This window comes from Hakea prostrata, chromosome 6 (genome assembly GCF_041222555.1).
Source record: "Hakea prostrata isolate BN-2017 chromosome 6, UWA_Hpros_2, whole genome shotgun sequence".
NCBI classification, from domain to species: Eukaryota; Viridiplantae; Streptophyta; class Magnoliopsida; order Proteales; family Proteaceae; genus Hakea; species Hakea prostrata.
Genome location: NC_142605.1, coordinates 28,787,353 through 28,804,335, shown reverse-complemented (window position 1 = coordinate 28,804,335; position 16,983 = coordinate 28,787,353). Strand labels below are relative to the sequence as shown.

Sequence of the window (16,983 nt, the reverse complement as noted above, 5' to 3'; positions counted from 1 at the left end):
TCTTTCTTATTTGGGTTTTTTGGATTTTTGTCTTTCATTGCTTGAATCTCTGTCTTCATATTTAAGTCTCTCGAATCGCCAATGTGGTTACCATGGGTAAAATCTCCGAGTCGAAGTCCATCACACAGAAACCAAAAATTCAGATGGTGGGACTGTTGGTAGCGAAACATCTGGAACAAGAGAAAGTGTGACTTGTAGAAGCTAGTGTTCCGGTGGAGATAAATTCCAGAGAGGCTTGGTTGTTTTTTTCAGATCTCAACATCGGTTATTCGTATAGCCCAAGGCAGGGACTTAATAATGTAAATTTGATAAATATCAGGTTTAAAGAAGTAAAACAAAAATTATTTATTTACATGTAAATTATTTACAACCGTTGGATCTCATATTGTGTACGTGGCAAAATCGGGACCCTTAGCTGCAGGCAGCAGGGTTGCCGCTAATAAAAATCCAGGCCAATACATCTTAGTAAAGAGGTCATAGGTTCATTAGAACATGTGTAATATCTTCATCTTCTATATATATAAAAATCGTCTTTATACTAAAAAACATTGTATTACATATTTATAGTAAAAATATTAGAATTTATCTTATATACTAACTTCTCAAAATTTAAAGTAGGCAATGTTTTAGTAAATAAATATAACAAATTATACTTTCATTTATGAATAAATAGCTTATTTGAAATCTCATTTTCAATGGATTAAATAGTATCTTACATATACATAACAAATAAGTTGATTCCGCATTCATTTGAATAAAATAATTCCATGTGAATAGTACATTGAAGGTATCAAATATATGATTAATATTATTTTAATTCAATGAAAACAATGAAGAACTTATTAGTCTTGAAATACCATATCTAAGTGTAATTGGAGCACCAATATATATTACTAATAATACATGACTAGATATAATATTTTTTGTTAGTATATTAGCAAGATTTAGTTATTCCCTAACATAAAGAGTTGGAATGAAGGCTTGTCTACTGGGCACTGGCGATAAGCAACAAACTCGAACAAACTAAAGCAAACCACATTGATATTCATGAGATTTGGAACAACCAGGAGGGAGTACTCCAACATCTACCAAAGCCACAAAGAACATGGACCTTAGATAGTAATACTGGTTTTAGTTTCTATTTTGATGGACACTTGCGGAGCTTTGCTTCATAACTTTAAATCCCCGACACGACACAGTACAAAGAAAGTGTAACTCTTAACTGTCTTTAACACTAACTATCTTTAATTAAATTTATTCATGCTTTTATTACCCAAAAAAAAAATCCATAGGAACATGATTTAGGAATCAAATAGAAAAATGAATTTTGCATTTGACTCCAACATAGCTTGAATAGAATAAAGATCATCTGCTTGTTATTATGCTCCCTTCACACTTCTTCACCACACACTAAAGAGCAAAACCCACTTTTAAGCATTAATAAAAGGTAAAACCATGGCTACTACTGAAAAGTGCGCGTAAATCTTACCACGCTACGGAAGTCATCATTCAGTTTTTTTGATTCATGGTTGTCAATTTTCAGTTATGGAAATCCAAACTTGACATTCCATTACGAGAACTAGAGAAATGAACAAGCGAAAACGTTAGGGATTGTCTCAGTTAACAAAAGATCTACGCCTCATAATATGAAGTCAAGAATTTATATCTCCTTGGGCGTAAGGCTGTTCCCTATCATATATTAAATTATATGTTAAAAAACGACTCCTTAAAGATGTAGTCAAAGTATTCATCAACAGAATCCGATGAACCTCATTATATATACCTAAAAAATAAAAAGAAAACAAGGGGAAAAACAGAGAGAGCAAACATGTAGGAACCTATGTATGGCAGCATTCAAAAATTTTACAACATTCGTTTTTAGATACCTATCACTACTTCTTGTCACCTAGAGCATCTTTCCTTCGTACAAAATCTTCTCTGCTGGAAGGCCTCCTCATGAAAATACCCTGCGACATTTCAATTATCACTTGGTCAACATGGAGCCTCGATGCTTATCCAAGGTTCTTTTTCAGTCAAAGACGGGGTAAGAAAGAGACTCAGAGCAAGAGACTCAAGAATGGCGTATGTGCCTCACCACCAATCCCAGCATTTGTTTTTCTTTGTCAGGTTGGGTGAATCAAAATGCCCCCCCTGTCTAGAGAGGTTCAGGGCTGATGCAGACCATGGAAGGGAACAGTCAAGTCATCTGGAAGGTTGCAATTACGGATAGATGGCTGACCAGGATATGGTTTTCTAAAGTAAATCTGGAAACTAAAGATTCTCCTTAATTTGTGGCGACATGCTAAGTCTTCAGCTGCCAATTCTTGAACCAGTAGGTAAAATGACTAAGAATGTATCAGAGTTGTATTACATAGTTTACAGCCGTACCAACTAAACAGAAAACTAACCAGATCAAAGGTTTCAGATTGCAAGTGCATGTATGATATTAATATATACCTGTAATTGATCCTGAGCAAAGCTACATATGTACAAGACTGCTTCAGGTTATTCACCTCAAGCAAAGACTGCTTTGGGTTCACCATTTGACACTGAGAAAGATATGGCATCCTGTATTGGGAAACTTCCCAGAGAAAAGCACACATCTAATCAAATGGATCAATTCTTGGATCATGTTCGCTTGCCATTGCCATCCCTGTACATAGGCACGTAGGACACATGACCTGTAAAACACAATAATCAGTTTGGATTAGAAAGACTGAAAATGAGGAAATGGGTAACCCAGCTCCCAGTATTCAACCCACTTGTTAGAGTGGAATACCACACCAGTGTCGCCTGTCGAGGAATTCAGAAAACAAAAGGACTAGACAAACCCCATATCTGAATCAGTGACCAAGGGAATTTGTCACCCAAATCAAGTCTAATGGCTATTAGCAGGCAGTAGACATTAAAAACAGGAAAAAAGTGAGGAACAGATAATTAGGGCTTCAACATAACTAGAAGAAACAGGATAGCTCACTCAAGATACTTCAGTAAGGGATAAGTGGACCCAACCCAGCCATATGCACCATATGGATGTGGAAGGCATAGTGAAGCTTTCCCCATCTGAGTACGAACCCTATACTATGATATGTGAAGAGAAAGATAAAATGATACTTTCCAATTGTCCTACCTTTCCTGAGCCAGAACAGTTGGAACATCTTTCGGTTTTTGGTGGTGATAGAGGCTTATTACTGGCATTAATTGTAGCCACTGGCTCAATAAGAACGAGAGATCCTGTGCTTGAACAACGAGCACAAGCAAGATATCCTGCATCAAAAATTAAATCATACACAACAGCAGTTCACACTCAATCTTATTAACCCAGAGGACACTGATAGTATTAACTTGTGAGTTTACATGTGCCATAAAATAATTCCACTGTCTATTGACACTGGTCGAGACACCAGAGAACTAAGTTTCAACAGTTTAAACATAAGTTTAGGGAAGAACATCCATGTCATTAAACCCACGGGTGTGAAAGAAAAGAAAAAAAAAAGGTGGCTCATATAGCTGGAATGAGGAGCTGTGGTTTTACAATGTTGGAGCACTCCTTTTCTTACAGTTTGTCCTACAAGGCAAATGCAAGCTGAATAGACAATGACACTTAGCATGCATAATGCAGTCAGTAAAGGATTAACATTAGGGCCTGTTTTGATTGTTCTCCATTACAGCCTTTATATTTTAAAGGTCTTTTATCTATGATGGGTTCAATCATAAGGCCCAAATTTAGGTCTATAGGGAGCACACAAGATTAGTGTCCTAAGTGTTTTGAGTTAGATTAGATACCCATTAACTAGATAGAGTTGTTTTCTAGTCTACTTAATTTAGTATATTTCTTTGGGTCATCGTCAACCCAGTCTCAAGGAGGAGAGGCCCATTGTGGTGTGCCCTTGTGTTTTTCCTTCTTTTTTTTTTTTTGGATTGGGTGGCGGGGGGGGGGGTTGTAATGGACGAAGGCTCAAACCTGAGACCTCCTTGGTCTTACTACCTCTTTATAGGAGGCTGCCAACACCGTGCCAGAAGCACATCCACTACTTAATTCAGTTAGTCTAAAAAGTGATAATGAGTCAGAGTTAATGCTCAGGTCCATTACATTAGTTGCTAAGTAATCCTGATAGAATTTCTTTACAGAGATTGAAGTTTACTCAAACACTGGTTTTGAATTTTTAATAGGATGATGTAAAATCCTTATCAAATACACACTTGAATAGAGTAGTTTGTAAGCCGTGAACTCTACCTCCCCCACACCCCCCTCTCTCTATTCTTATTCTGTTCACAGGTCCTGCTCACAGTCCAAACAGCCTCAACCTCTTCTCCTCCAATACTTTGTTCTCTCTTTTCTCATTGCAGATCACTAAAGCCAACAGATGGCAAGCCTCTTCAACCTGTCTTTTTAGTAAATATTCAACTAGGGGCCTGTTGAGCAACCAGTCTGTTCTTGTACAGTATACTCCTAATCTGTGTTAAGCAGTTGCATCAGTTTTAGTATCAGAGCATACTATCATGTAATCATTGATCCCAACTTTACAGAGATTGAAGTTTACTCAAACACTGGTTTTCAATTTTTAAGAGGATGATGTAAAATCCTTATCAAATACGCACTTGAATAGAGTAGATTGTGAGCCATGAACTCTCCCTCCCTCACCCCCCCCCTTTCTATTCTTTTGACTGTTCAGGACCTGCTCACAGTCCCAACAGCCTCAACCTCTTCTCCTCCAATACTTTGTTCTCTCTTTTTTCATTGAAGATTGAACCAACAGATGGCAAGCCTCTCCAACCTGTTTTTTATAAAATATTCATCTAGGGGCCTGTTGAGCAACCAGTCTGTTCTTGTACAGTGTACTCCTAATCTGTGTTAACCAGTTGCATCAGTTTTAGTATCAGAGCATACTATCATATAATCATTGATCCCAAAATCATTTATCTTTTATAGCTCCAAAAAATGAGTTCAAAATCTTCAAATTGGAGTGCAGGGGTCCAAGGGGAACTTCAAAGTCACAGATGAACAAGTCAATGACAAAAGGAAGAAAAAAATAATTGTTCACAAGGAAGTATGACACATGTGGTTCATGGGAGAGAAAATCTTGGACAAGGTAGATTATTTGATCTTTTGATTGTTGAACCAATCAAATCATGCTTCCAAGTTGTGTCTTCAACAACAAACATCGTTTGCTGACTTTGTTCCATTGAATGATGTGGTTGTGTTAGTTAATTGGTTTAGCTTAAGCCTGGTATCGATATGACCTTGAATAGAGCTGACTAAAGAGTAAGGATTCACGTAGCCGATCCCATCTAGTTGATACAAGGCTGAGTTGTTGTTATTATTGATAGTGAACTGTTTTGTAGGCTTTATGAGATCAACGACAACAGTTCATTTGTCTTCATGAACCAGGGGACAATAATACAGCTATGGTACAACATTACTTTCTGTTAGAGAATTTATAGTACTTGGTTACAGGCTTCTTTTTTTTTTTTTTTGGTTGGGGGGGGGTGTAATGGGTTTGATTCTAAGGGCTAAAATTTAGGTCCATTGAAGGTCAAGATTAGTGTCTGATTTGTATGAGTTTATCTAGGACACCTATTAAATAGATAGAGCTATCTTCCAAGTGCACTTAATTAGTGTAGAAGGCAATTAGGCATCCTTTTCAAATCACTGTTAATGTTCAGGAAACTAGATTAGTTGTTATCATTTTACTTCTTTTATAATATTTTTTTGGACAGAAGAAAACTGGAGAAATGCCTCCACCAAGCAATTTTATTTGAAGAGAGATTTCCCAGTGCAAAAAGTGGCACCATTTATGATGAAACTATCTGGTGTAATCCACCAAACTTTGGGCACATAGAAGATAAGCTCCTTTTGCAAGGACATAAACTATAACTTTGACATACAGAGCAAAATCTAGCAATAACAAAGCACCTGCACAAAGTTCTATCACCCACCAAAATGCGGATGCCCAATCCAAACCAGGCAGGTCCATTCAACACAGAAACTAAAACTAGAGCACCCAAAATACTGAGATTCTGGAGGTTGTTATCAGATTCTATCATAATTTTGTTGAATTTTCCAAGTTTACTAAATATTACCCTTTTGAGTCTTTTATGTAACAATTGTAGCCCCTATAAGACTGCACAGCTGCAAAGAATTTTTATCTTGTGAAATATTTGATCCATGAGCCTTCTCCTCTACCATTCATGGGTACCATTCACATCCCCCCTTAGAGCCATTATCTTTCCGCTCTCTTCCCTCATTGCAGGCTGTTGAAATCAATCTTTTTTAGCCCACTTTCATTGGGGAAATAATTAGATATGGACATGTGAAGCAGCCAATCTGATCTTTGATTCCTAATCTGCAATAGGAGCTTGCTCTAAAACAGTGAACAAATAAGAACTATTTTCTAGGAACCAAGGATGTTATGATTCACACTGAAAAGAAAAAATCAAAATGTATACCAGTTCCAAGACAGTATTTGCATCGTTTATGCTCCTGCTGTTTGACATTGTTTGCTTCAACCACCATCAAGGCTGAGATCACACCAACCGCACCCCCTGAGAATGATGCCACTATAGGATCTACCTGACTGCACATTTGTAATCAGATGATTCAAAATGCTGTAATAAACCTCACTTAAATGGTTAAATGTCAAAAAAATTATCACCCTCTCCATACGGCTAGAAGAGAAGTGAAATGTTGCATCTAATGCATGGAGTAGGCATGAAACAAAGCATTAACATAAACTTCATAAACTTCTAAGTATCCTCTTTCTTTTTTTTTTCTTTTTTATATTATTTTATTTTAAATTACAGATATAGTTTACGTATCATAGGATCCCCTCAAGGAAATGGTAGGCCAGGAAATCATTTCTTTTGCAACATGAGGATAGAAGAGTACAAATACAAGTGAGCAAAATATAAAGAAATTATGGGTTGAGATATGAAACATACCTTAATTGCATGGGCAGATGCATATTCACAATAAAATCTGCATAAGATGTGCCCCCAAGCCCCAATTTAAGCTCCAGCTGACACAACAGAAATACCAGCAATATAAGATCAGATCAAAAATTTAGAGCGCCCCAACAGATGAGGTGTTCCACTGTCACCTGAAGTCTCTCCTTATGATCGGCAAAGATCACATTCTTTGATGGAAGAGCAAATTGAAGTACTTTCAGTGTTAGTCACAAAATAAACTGATGCTATTTTAGTAAGAACTTTAGTCATAAATCATCATTACTTTTCCAGGATGAAACTTCATAAGACTAGGAAATATTTAATGATTCCTTATGTAATCTCTCAACATTCAGTGATGTTTCCCACCCCATCACTAATTCTACCTACAACATAGAATACACATCCACAATGCCACTAACTACCCAGTTCCCATAGCAAAAGTTCCCGATTTCCAACTGGAACGCCAAAGCTCCATCCACACTCCCATTTTATCCCTTTGAGCAAAAATAAACCTAAATAGTTTCTCTTTAAATTCCTTGTTTACTTTATCAAAGAACACCAACAGGCAGTTTACAATGCTTGTTTTTAAGGTATATATAATTCTTACATGGTCATACATCCAGAGATGACTGCTTACAATTTAAGGGAACAATAAATTAGGATTACTTGACGACACCAAGTGGTTAGGATAACATCCAGTTGAGTTTAGTTGAGTTAGTGTCTCCACCTGGTCTTGTACCTGACTAAAGTTTGAAAAAACACAGCTAAGAATGGATTGACAAGAAAACCTAATCTAGTTATGGCAGCAAAACTCTAACATCAGGGGTTGCATATTCATGCAGGTTACTCTTCCTAATTACCTATGTCAGTAAACCTTATGTAGTTTACAAGTAATGACAGTTATAAAATATGGATGTTGGAAGTCCTTTATATAGGTAAGTAACATTAACTGCAGTTCATGAACAATTAACATATGAAGGAAGCTAAAAGGGCCAATTTATCGACTGAGCAAGAAGGCTTACAGCAGGTGCAAGAAGGCCACCAAAGAGGATAATTGACACAATTAGGGAGAAACAAGTAGCATAGTACACCTTGAGATTTGCTGAGCTCTGCGTATAGAAACCAAGTTTAGTAACTTTGCTGAAAATTAATTGAAGGACAAAGACAAGCATGGATTTCCTGCCAGACAACTCAGCAATAAATTGCAAGACATCTGAAGGAAACAAGGGTTACTGGGTTATGCACTCCAACAAAAGCATGAGATGCAGAAAGGCTCACCAAGGGAGGCAAAAATGGAATGAACGATGGGAAGTTAGGAAGTTCATTTTCTTGCTCTTCAGTAAAGATTCCAAGTTCAGCATTTTTAATTCTCTGCTGAATCCGTAGCCGGCGAACCTGAAAACATTTATTGAATAACATAATAAAAAAAATAACCAAAAATAGAAACCAACCATGCATACTCATTTATGATAGATCACTTTGACATACAGACATAGATTTTTAATAATATTAATCCCATGATCAACCAATATTTCTATTACAACCTTAGGTTTCCAATCGATGAGAAATTCTTAAAAGTCTAGAATGGAAAGTTAAAATAAATGAAACCAGCGAAGGAGAAGAAAAAAGAGAAGAGGATAGAACACAGAAGAACAACCCAATTGGAGGAAAATAGAGAGCATTCCAATCAATAGGTATGCCCTGAAATGAAGCAAATATGATGAAGTCCCTGATTTATGTGTATTTTACACATAAGACCAAGATATATGAAACCACTCTAAAATACCCCTTATGGTATTAATATAAACCTTTATTTCTGTACAATATCTGTCAAGCGACACCATTTATATGTTCTACACTCCAGCTTGAAACAACTATAACTTAAATAATCATAAGAACCAGACTGAATAAATATATCAGGAAAAGGAAAATCACTAGCAATCACACCCAGATATGTAGTAAATAAAAAACAAGAAGAAGAATCTTCCAGTCTTGACACCAGGTGAAATTTAAACACAACAGACCAAATCAGCAAATAGAATATATCAAGAATGAGAGTCAAGCACAATAGTACTAGAATTCAGATTGAAATAACAGAACAGCTTTCTGGATTCCTGAGTTGGATATGGAAACCAAAACAGCAGCATATCATAATGATGCATTGACCATCAGCTACATGCTGATCATATCAATGAGCCAAGAAAATTATATCAGGGAAGGAAAGTGAGCATAGAGGAACAATTGAACATCAGCAAAGTAAGAGCTCACATCAACTCACTGCTCGGGTTGAGTATAGACCTCGAATGAGAGAAAACATTCTCAATACTTGACATAAATCCAATAAACAGATGGGGCTCAGAAGACACAAACTGGAAATAGAAACCTTATATCCTAAGAAATAGGAACCAAAATAGCAACATATCAGTAGACTATGAAAGCCGAACTCTTGTTGATCTCTCTCTCTTTGGAAAGAAAACATAGTCCAAAACATCTTTCTGATTCAATGGTTGTAAAGGAACTTGAAAAACAGAAAGTCACTGATCTAGTTTGTTTGACTGGAGGAGTTACCAACCATATCTGAACATCCTTCGGCAGCATATAAAAACCCCTTATTGTATATGTGATTAAACAAGGGAAACCACCAGACCAGACAAAAGAAGCCTATTACAAAAGTTACCCCTATGGGATAACATATAGCTTTATTTCTTTAACACATACTAAAAAAGTATTAAAATCAAGTTTTTTTTTTGTATATGTATCCCTGAAGGCTGCAAGAAGCTGTTATTTTCACAATAACAAAGTACATACTATTGCTACCATATTAGCTCACAAGCTTGACTAGTCAGGGTAATTAGCATAGATTACATGAAAATGATCCGCTGTATTTAAAGGTGACTAATTGAAAGTTCTGGTTTTTTCTTAACCACAGTAGACACATTGATTTAGAATATTGACAAGATGATTTGACAACACTAGGTGTAGTTCAGAAAACAGGCTAATCATTGATGCTGAGACAACAGATGCTCCAGATACTTTTTGAATCTGAGCATCATTCTTCAGGTCCCCCAAAACATCTTGATTGGGTGTGGTGGAAAATTAGTCTACCTCCAACAGGAATGTGCAAAAGCCTTCTGTTCCGATAGTGATATGGTTAACTCCAGCAAGTTCTTCATAATTTTAAAGAAAAGATTTTGGCGTATGTTGTTCGCACAGAAACTTCATATCCAGAGAATTCCAGCATGTACCATGTACTTACTGCTCGTTAATAAATGCATCCATGAACTAAAGGAATTCTACTTGTCAATGGGGACCAAATTAAACTGTAAACTGGGAAAAAAAGAAGAAGAAGAAGAAGCAATTCTCACTGCCAAAGCAAACTGATGAAAGTGCATAATGAAACACACCTCCTCCATGTGTAGAAAGATTTTATTTCGACGACTTCGAATATTGTCCTCAATTTCTTGCAGTTCCATTTTGGCGAAATCTTGCACTGTCTCAGGCCCTTCTATGATACAAAAGCTGTAAATACAAGCACATGACAAGATAAGTGGATGGAATCTTGAAAGATAGTACATGACTTCAGTTATACTTGAGATCATCCGTAATTATATTTTAGCCTCTTGAGTCTTGACAGCCAAATTCCTACCCCCTTCTTTCCTTCCATCAAGGTGTAATTAAATTTGAGACTTAAAACTTTCATTTAAGTCCTCCTAGCTACAAAGTTCCAAAACTGTACCACCATTTCAGATTTTGAACTCAACTTCTAAAAATTTTATTGATAAGGGGACATGTGGAGCTCAAGGCATCTCGTATACAAATATCAAGAAGCCAGGGATTGGAAGATCAATTGTCGCTCTTTTGACTATATATATAAATATATATAATTCCAACTTCCAATAAGCGAAAACAAGTTAAACCATTTTAGTGTTTTGACCACGAAAATAGAAATTGCATATCATTTACAAAAATTTGGACATTGGAAAGTTGACTCTTTCATAAATCATAAGCCAGTAGGTGGCTACTCCAGAATTAAAAGTAAATAGACACATGTTTCAAAAAAATTCAAGCTTTTGGGTGAATAACAATAAATTATAACAGCACAAAAGGGAGACAGGAGGGGGGGGGGGACACTAGGTTAACACTGCCTGGCATAAAAGGTTCAAGTTTTCTCCTGCACAAAGGTTATGAAAGGCTTCCTAATGAATTATGTGTCTTTTTCTCATAGCCACCTCAGCCACTTTTGAGTGCTTATTATGGATGAAATCCAACCCCACCAGCCAACACCCCCCCCCGGCGAGGCGCTCCTTGTAATCTTATACAGAACCATAGATTTCTGATATAGAGTGAAATTCAAAGTTTTAACCCAGTTAGCTGACAAAGAGGAGGGCTATGTTACATTGTAAAGGCCTTACATACAGGTACAAACATAGTGCCCTCCGAATTCCAAGGCCACCATTGCTGTACAGTGAGTATTTGGGCCTATACATGCATTAATAGGGTCACTAATCTTTCTCACTTTTATTGTTAAATTTACCTGTTTTCTTTTTGTTTCATCTAAATACCTTTTATTGGAGGAGCGCTATCTTATATCCTAAAAGCCTAGGATACTGGTACCAACATTGTGTCTTCTGAATGCCAAGGCAACCACTGCCGTACAGTGAGTATTTGAGCCTATACATGCATCCATTAGGTCTTTAATCCTTCTCATTTTAATTGTTAAATTTACCTTCTTCTTTTCCTTTTTTTTTCGTCTCTCTTATACTAGATACCTTTTATTTACTCCCCTAATAGAGTTTTTACAGAATAAATCAAAAAGATGGACTTGGAAAAGGAAAAATAACTTTGACCTGTCGATTTCCAAGTTACTGTTCTTCCTGATTGTTGATACACACTTATCTTAATGTTAAGTTAAAGATACAATTCCGTGTCGGTTGTGATTCAGTTGCCTTAGGGATTTGACTCAGTCCTTAGAATGCTGTCATACAGAGCATATGGAAAGGGCATGTGTCTAGCATAAAGCTCTTAAATTTACCTTTTACATCAAATCTGAGGACATAAGTAGACTAGCTTTCAAAATCCTCCTATGATCAAAAGAAATAACAATAACAAGAAGCAAACTTTGATAGCAAACGCAACACCGTAGAGTTGCCGGCATAATAACAGTTACATATAAACAATTTTTTCAAATTCTTTATCAACAGCCCAGAATATCCTCAGTTCTTCCAACCCCTCCCCTCCCCCCCCCCCCTTTTTTAGCATCTCCTCTTCTTAACTTACAGCACTTCCTTACCAAGCTAGTACAGAAACAACTTGCAACCAGCCAGCTTTTCGAAAGTGTAAATTTTAAATATCAAAGATTCAGTAATCAGTCCATTCCAAGCATTTCACCACCAATACTATCATGAAAAGTTCTCGACTCACATTTGCCAGGATATCTAAAGAACTCAACCGAGCTGAAATATTTCCTACTTGACAGAGAAACTAATAACAAAGCATGGAAAAACAAACATAGTGGGATTACCTAGCAGCGTTCTTGTCAGCAGTACTGGAATCCATAGAAGTAGCAAAAGAAGATGATTCAGGATCAGCACCGACCGATATGCGTCTGAGGTCTAACTTAATTTTTCCATGAGAAAATCTTGGATAGCTCCAAAACGGAGTATTGGATGGTATCTGAGGTTTCAAAGCAGGTGAAATTGCCAAAATTCGACCTGAACAAATCATCTCTGAAAGACCCCCCAGAATCCTGTTCTGCTCCTAAACTACGAGACGGGAAAACACGATACTACAATTTACAGAAGCAGAAATCTCCCTGCCTCTGAATCAGATCGGCCATCGAATGGGGATGAATAGCAGTGAGACTGCGAGAAACCAGTTTGTCACATCTGTACATTTTTCCAAAAATTAATATGATGGCACTGTTTTAAAAAGCCATTGAGCACCAGTAACGGAGAGCTTTTGCCACGTGGATTATGTTTTATTAACATCTTTGTGTTTCAATAAATTGAATGGAGGCAGAGAGGTGAGCTGTGAGACGCTTAGACCTTAAAGTGAAGGTTGTCATCAGGGAGATCTGAGGCTGTGTAGTCGCGCTGTTGAGTGTTGTGGAAGACCGTCTCCTAAATTCGTCAGATCAGAATATTCTTTTGAGAACTCATGATCTGATTTTTAGAATCGGAGGCTCTCTATTTAAGTCGTTCGATGATATTTTGTACGTCATCTAGTGAAGACAGGAAGGAGCTCTCACGTCCATCATTCACCACACGCGGTGGATAAACACTGGTGGGTCCGATGTACCATCTTTCGGAACTTCTCCGATCATGACAAAGATGCATTACTGCTATGGGCAAACACCGTCTTTGTCAAATTGAATCAGAAGTTATGAAAGGATAATGTGGGGTTGGAACTGCGGACATTGCTGGGACAGGAAATAAAAACCTCTGACATCCAGCCTCATGGGTTTGCTCTAAGTCCGAGACTCCGAATGGTCCAGGGGAACCCGGTTCAAATACCCACGTGGATATGGATGAGGACATGGGGACGTACTAATATCCGGTGAAGTGGAGTGAGCAGCCTCTGAGTACGGTAAGCCACCTCCAATGATTAAGTCAGTTTAGATACGAAAACCAGAGACTCATTTTGAGAAATAAATGCTCAAGGGAACGAGGAAAATAATGTTCTTCAAGAGTTAATGCAAGAGAATAATGGCTGGAGTATTCAAGTCTGTTTGTCTTACCGTTACTCGTGCGTAGTGTTGTATATATAAATGGTCCATACCTAAAATGATGATGGATTCACTGTAACCCTACGATGAAGATAGCTTAGATGAAGGGTGGAGATGGCCTCTTGATGTAGCTTGCACACCAAGTTGATATGTGCAATCCCCACAACAGCCGGTGATCTCACAGGTGAATCAAGATATCAGCGTTGAGTTGATCTTGATGTGACACCATTCCTCAGTTGGGAAAACAAAGCAAGGGTACACAGTACTCGAGACATGCTTTGGGCGAATGAGAAGCTTCGGGGCTATCCATGCAAATTTAATAGAACTCAATGCATTAAATGTTGGGGTTTGACGTCTGGATAAGGATACGCCAAATATGTTGCCAGTGCTGCTTCTGTTGAAAAGTTACGTGATGACAGCTGTGTGTCAATGTGACGCGTGATTCTTGGCTTCTCATCTGACATCTCCTCTAAGAAGTGTCAATTGAACTATCTTAGACCAAGCTTGAGCCCTTGATTTGGTTCAAGTGGTCTGCTCCAATTTGGACCATAATAACCATAACAATGTGACATTTTGTAATCGAAAGATATAAAAAATCATTCAACCAGTTAAAAATAAATAATCTAATTTACTTCATATTGTTATGAAATTATAAATAAAAATTTATTTGAGATTTTATTCTCATAAGTTGGTAGTATTTCAATTACCTTCAGTGTATCAAACATAGAAAATTAAAAATCATTGTATTAAACCATTACTAAACACAAATAAAAACCATAGATAATAATCACAAACATTCCGATGCGAATTTTATATAATTATTTCTTATCATCAATCATGTATAGTCTATTTCTAAAAAAAATAAAAAATAAAAAAAAAACAAGTTTAAGAGACACCCTTTGCCAAATGGCAAAAAGGGTAGACATTTCAATAATATATCAACTTGAACATCCCAAAATGTTTCTTAAATTTTCAAATGGTAAACTCCCGTTTGCAAATTTTGGTAGTCGTTAGCATTTCATAATTCTTATATTACCCTTAATCTCTTGTTAATTTATAATGTTGACCACAAAAAAAATTGAATCATAAATTTCATTTAATTTCTTTTTCTTCAATTCGCCATTTTATATTATATGATATATAATACTACAACTTAGGGTATATTTATCATTTTCCTTTAACTAATTAATGTTTCTAATGACAAAAGGGGGTCATTGCCAATTTGACATAGTTTTGAGTTATCTATGGTTTTCGCCAATGATTTTTTGGGGGAAAATTTCAAGAATACCCCCAAGATAATGTATGAACATAGTAATTCAAAATTAATGGGAAAAAAATATATAATAAACGAAATACTCTTAAAACACCTCACATGATTAACATTTCTATTAAACATCACATTTTTAAACATTTTATTATGTTTATTTGTTCATTTGTATTAACTATTTCACATTATATAGTTCAAAATATTATTTGCCTTCATATACATCCAACAATATTTTAATTAACGATCACCTATGAATATTACTTGGAATGAATTTATCAGGTTGAGAGTTGACCCAACCTAATTTTGACAAATTTTATCAAATGTTCAAACTTTGTAGACAGAGTATTATGAAATCTATTAGTAATTTTATACATAAATCGAAAACTAATTAATTATCATGCCATACATATGAGATATGCTAATCCTCTCAATTGTTTGATATATCTCTATATCCTCGTATATGGCTACTTGTGCATGTGCATGTGGAAATCTAGTAGTTAAAATAACAAACGATTAAAAATTAATAGAGAAAATGTAAGAAAATTAGCGACTAAAAATAATAAAAGGAAAGTTGCTAAATTCTTAAATTTCAAACCTAACATTCACAAATAAAATGGTAAAAATATGAGTGGATGGTAAAAACTTTACTTAATTTATATTCATATCAATTTCAAAGAAATTACATAAAAAATAACAATATGAATATCAACTATAAAACTGATAAGATATTATTTGAATTTGTTTTATATAATAGAATGTAGCTATGATATTGACTATTCAATCCCAATCCAACATGTCCACATCCCTATATGCAATTGAATAGGAAAACCAATTGATAGCGGTAAAGGCAAAATCAGAGCCATTAGTGGTACATGTAATATATCTTCATTTTACCCAAAAAAGAAAAAAGAAAAAAGAAAAAAAGCCCCTCTCTTAGTGTATATAAAAAGTTATCCCATATGAATTTTTATTTACTGCAGTAGATGCAACCAGCAACGACCCATTGGGATTATGCCACTTGCACAGGAAATGATCTACTTATGCTAAATTATACAAATATGACTTATTATTTTTATATTAAAAGATTTAAATATTTTATAAATTTACAAAATGAAATTCCTAGCTTTACCCAATGCCAAACTCCTATTTTCAAACCATGCCTATAATTTCTCTAACAATACATTTCTCAGTATCTCCATCGCTCTATCTCGTTTATTGTGTTGTATCATAGCAGTTATTTATAATGTTCATTGAGAGACCATTTAGGTCAGTAGTGTATTAGAAATAGCAAGTTGTTGACTTTATAAGATCAAAATATCTCAACGATTTGATTTGATAAACTTTTTATTTTGTTTTATTGTGATCGTAGAGATGGTGCTTCAAAATCCAAAGTAAAGGTTCTTAAAATATCAGTTAGCTCTGACGATCATATATCTACATTTGCCTTCACTTGCTTTTCTAGATTTAACAGGTACTATTAGGCGATTAGTTATCTGAATTCAGAGATTTCAAATACCTGGATTCATGAATCTAAGAATTTCATTTTTTTTATTTAAAAACATGAATTAAGTCATTCTTAGGTATTGGGTGAAATATATGGATTCTACTATAAATATAAAATTGATGAAATTTATGGATTCATGTGGAGTAACCCAACGAAACTTTATGAACTTTGATAGATTTGAGGCTAAGCAAACAGTTAATTTTTTGAATCATAAATCTGCAAAATTTGAAAATGCAATTATATTTGTATAAATATTAAATCTTTTAATGTAAAAATAAAAAATCATTGTCATTTGATTTATCACCGTCAGATTGTTTCTTGTACATGTGGCATAATCCAACTGATTGCCGTTGGCTGCAGCATGCAGCCGCAACAAATAAAATTTTCCAATTTTTTTTTTGGAGCCACTGGGGTTAAGCATTGGAACCGGATTCCGCTTCACGATTGACTCGCAACGGTTTGGGAACGTTAAAGCCAGCGTTGAATTGGTTCGTGAACCCTAATCCCTTCCCTATAAATAAGCAGGGGCTTGTAAAATGT

At 35.7% G+C, this 16,983-nt stretch overlaps 1 protein-coding gene across 2 annotated transcripts; it reads right to left on the bottom strand.

Annotated features, from left to right (window-relative positions):
- Positions 1-1,318: 1,318 nt before the first annotated feature.
- On the bottom strand, positions 1,319-12,865 carry LOC149013114 (protein ORANGE, chloroplastic-like). 2 transcript variants are annotated; one of them, XR_016173974.1, is made up of 9 exons: positions 12,470-12,865; positions 10,353-10,467; positions 8,227-8,343; positions 7,971-8,057; positions 6,943-7,019; positions 6,451-6,578; positions 3,131-3,267; positions 2,458-2,681; positions 1,319-1,967 (listed from the first exon to the last, which is right to left on the bottom strand). XR_016173974.1 is itself a non-coding variant. In XM_089158823.1 (8 exons), the coding sequence occupies exons 1-8, from the start codon at positions 12,670-12,672 to the stop codon at positions 2,604-2,606; spliced, it is 942 nt and encodes a 313-aa protein (XP_089014949.1). In that variant the 5' UTR covers positions 12,673-12,865; the 3' UTR covers positions 1,974-2,603. The 2 variants fall into 2 exon arrangements, 1 of the variants encoding a protein (XP_089014949.1); XM_089158823.1 differs by lacking the exon at positions 1,319-1,967 and having other exon boundaries at positions 1,974-2,681.
- Positions 12,866-16,983: the final 4,118 nt, after the last annotated feature.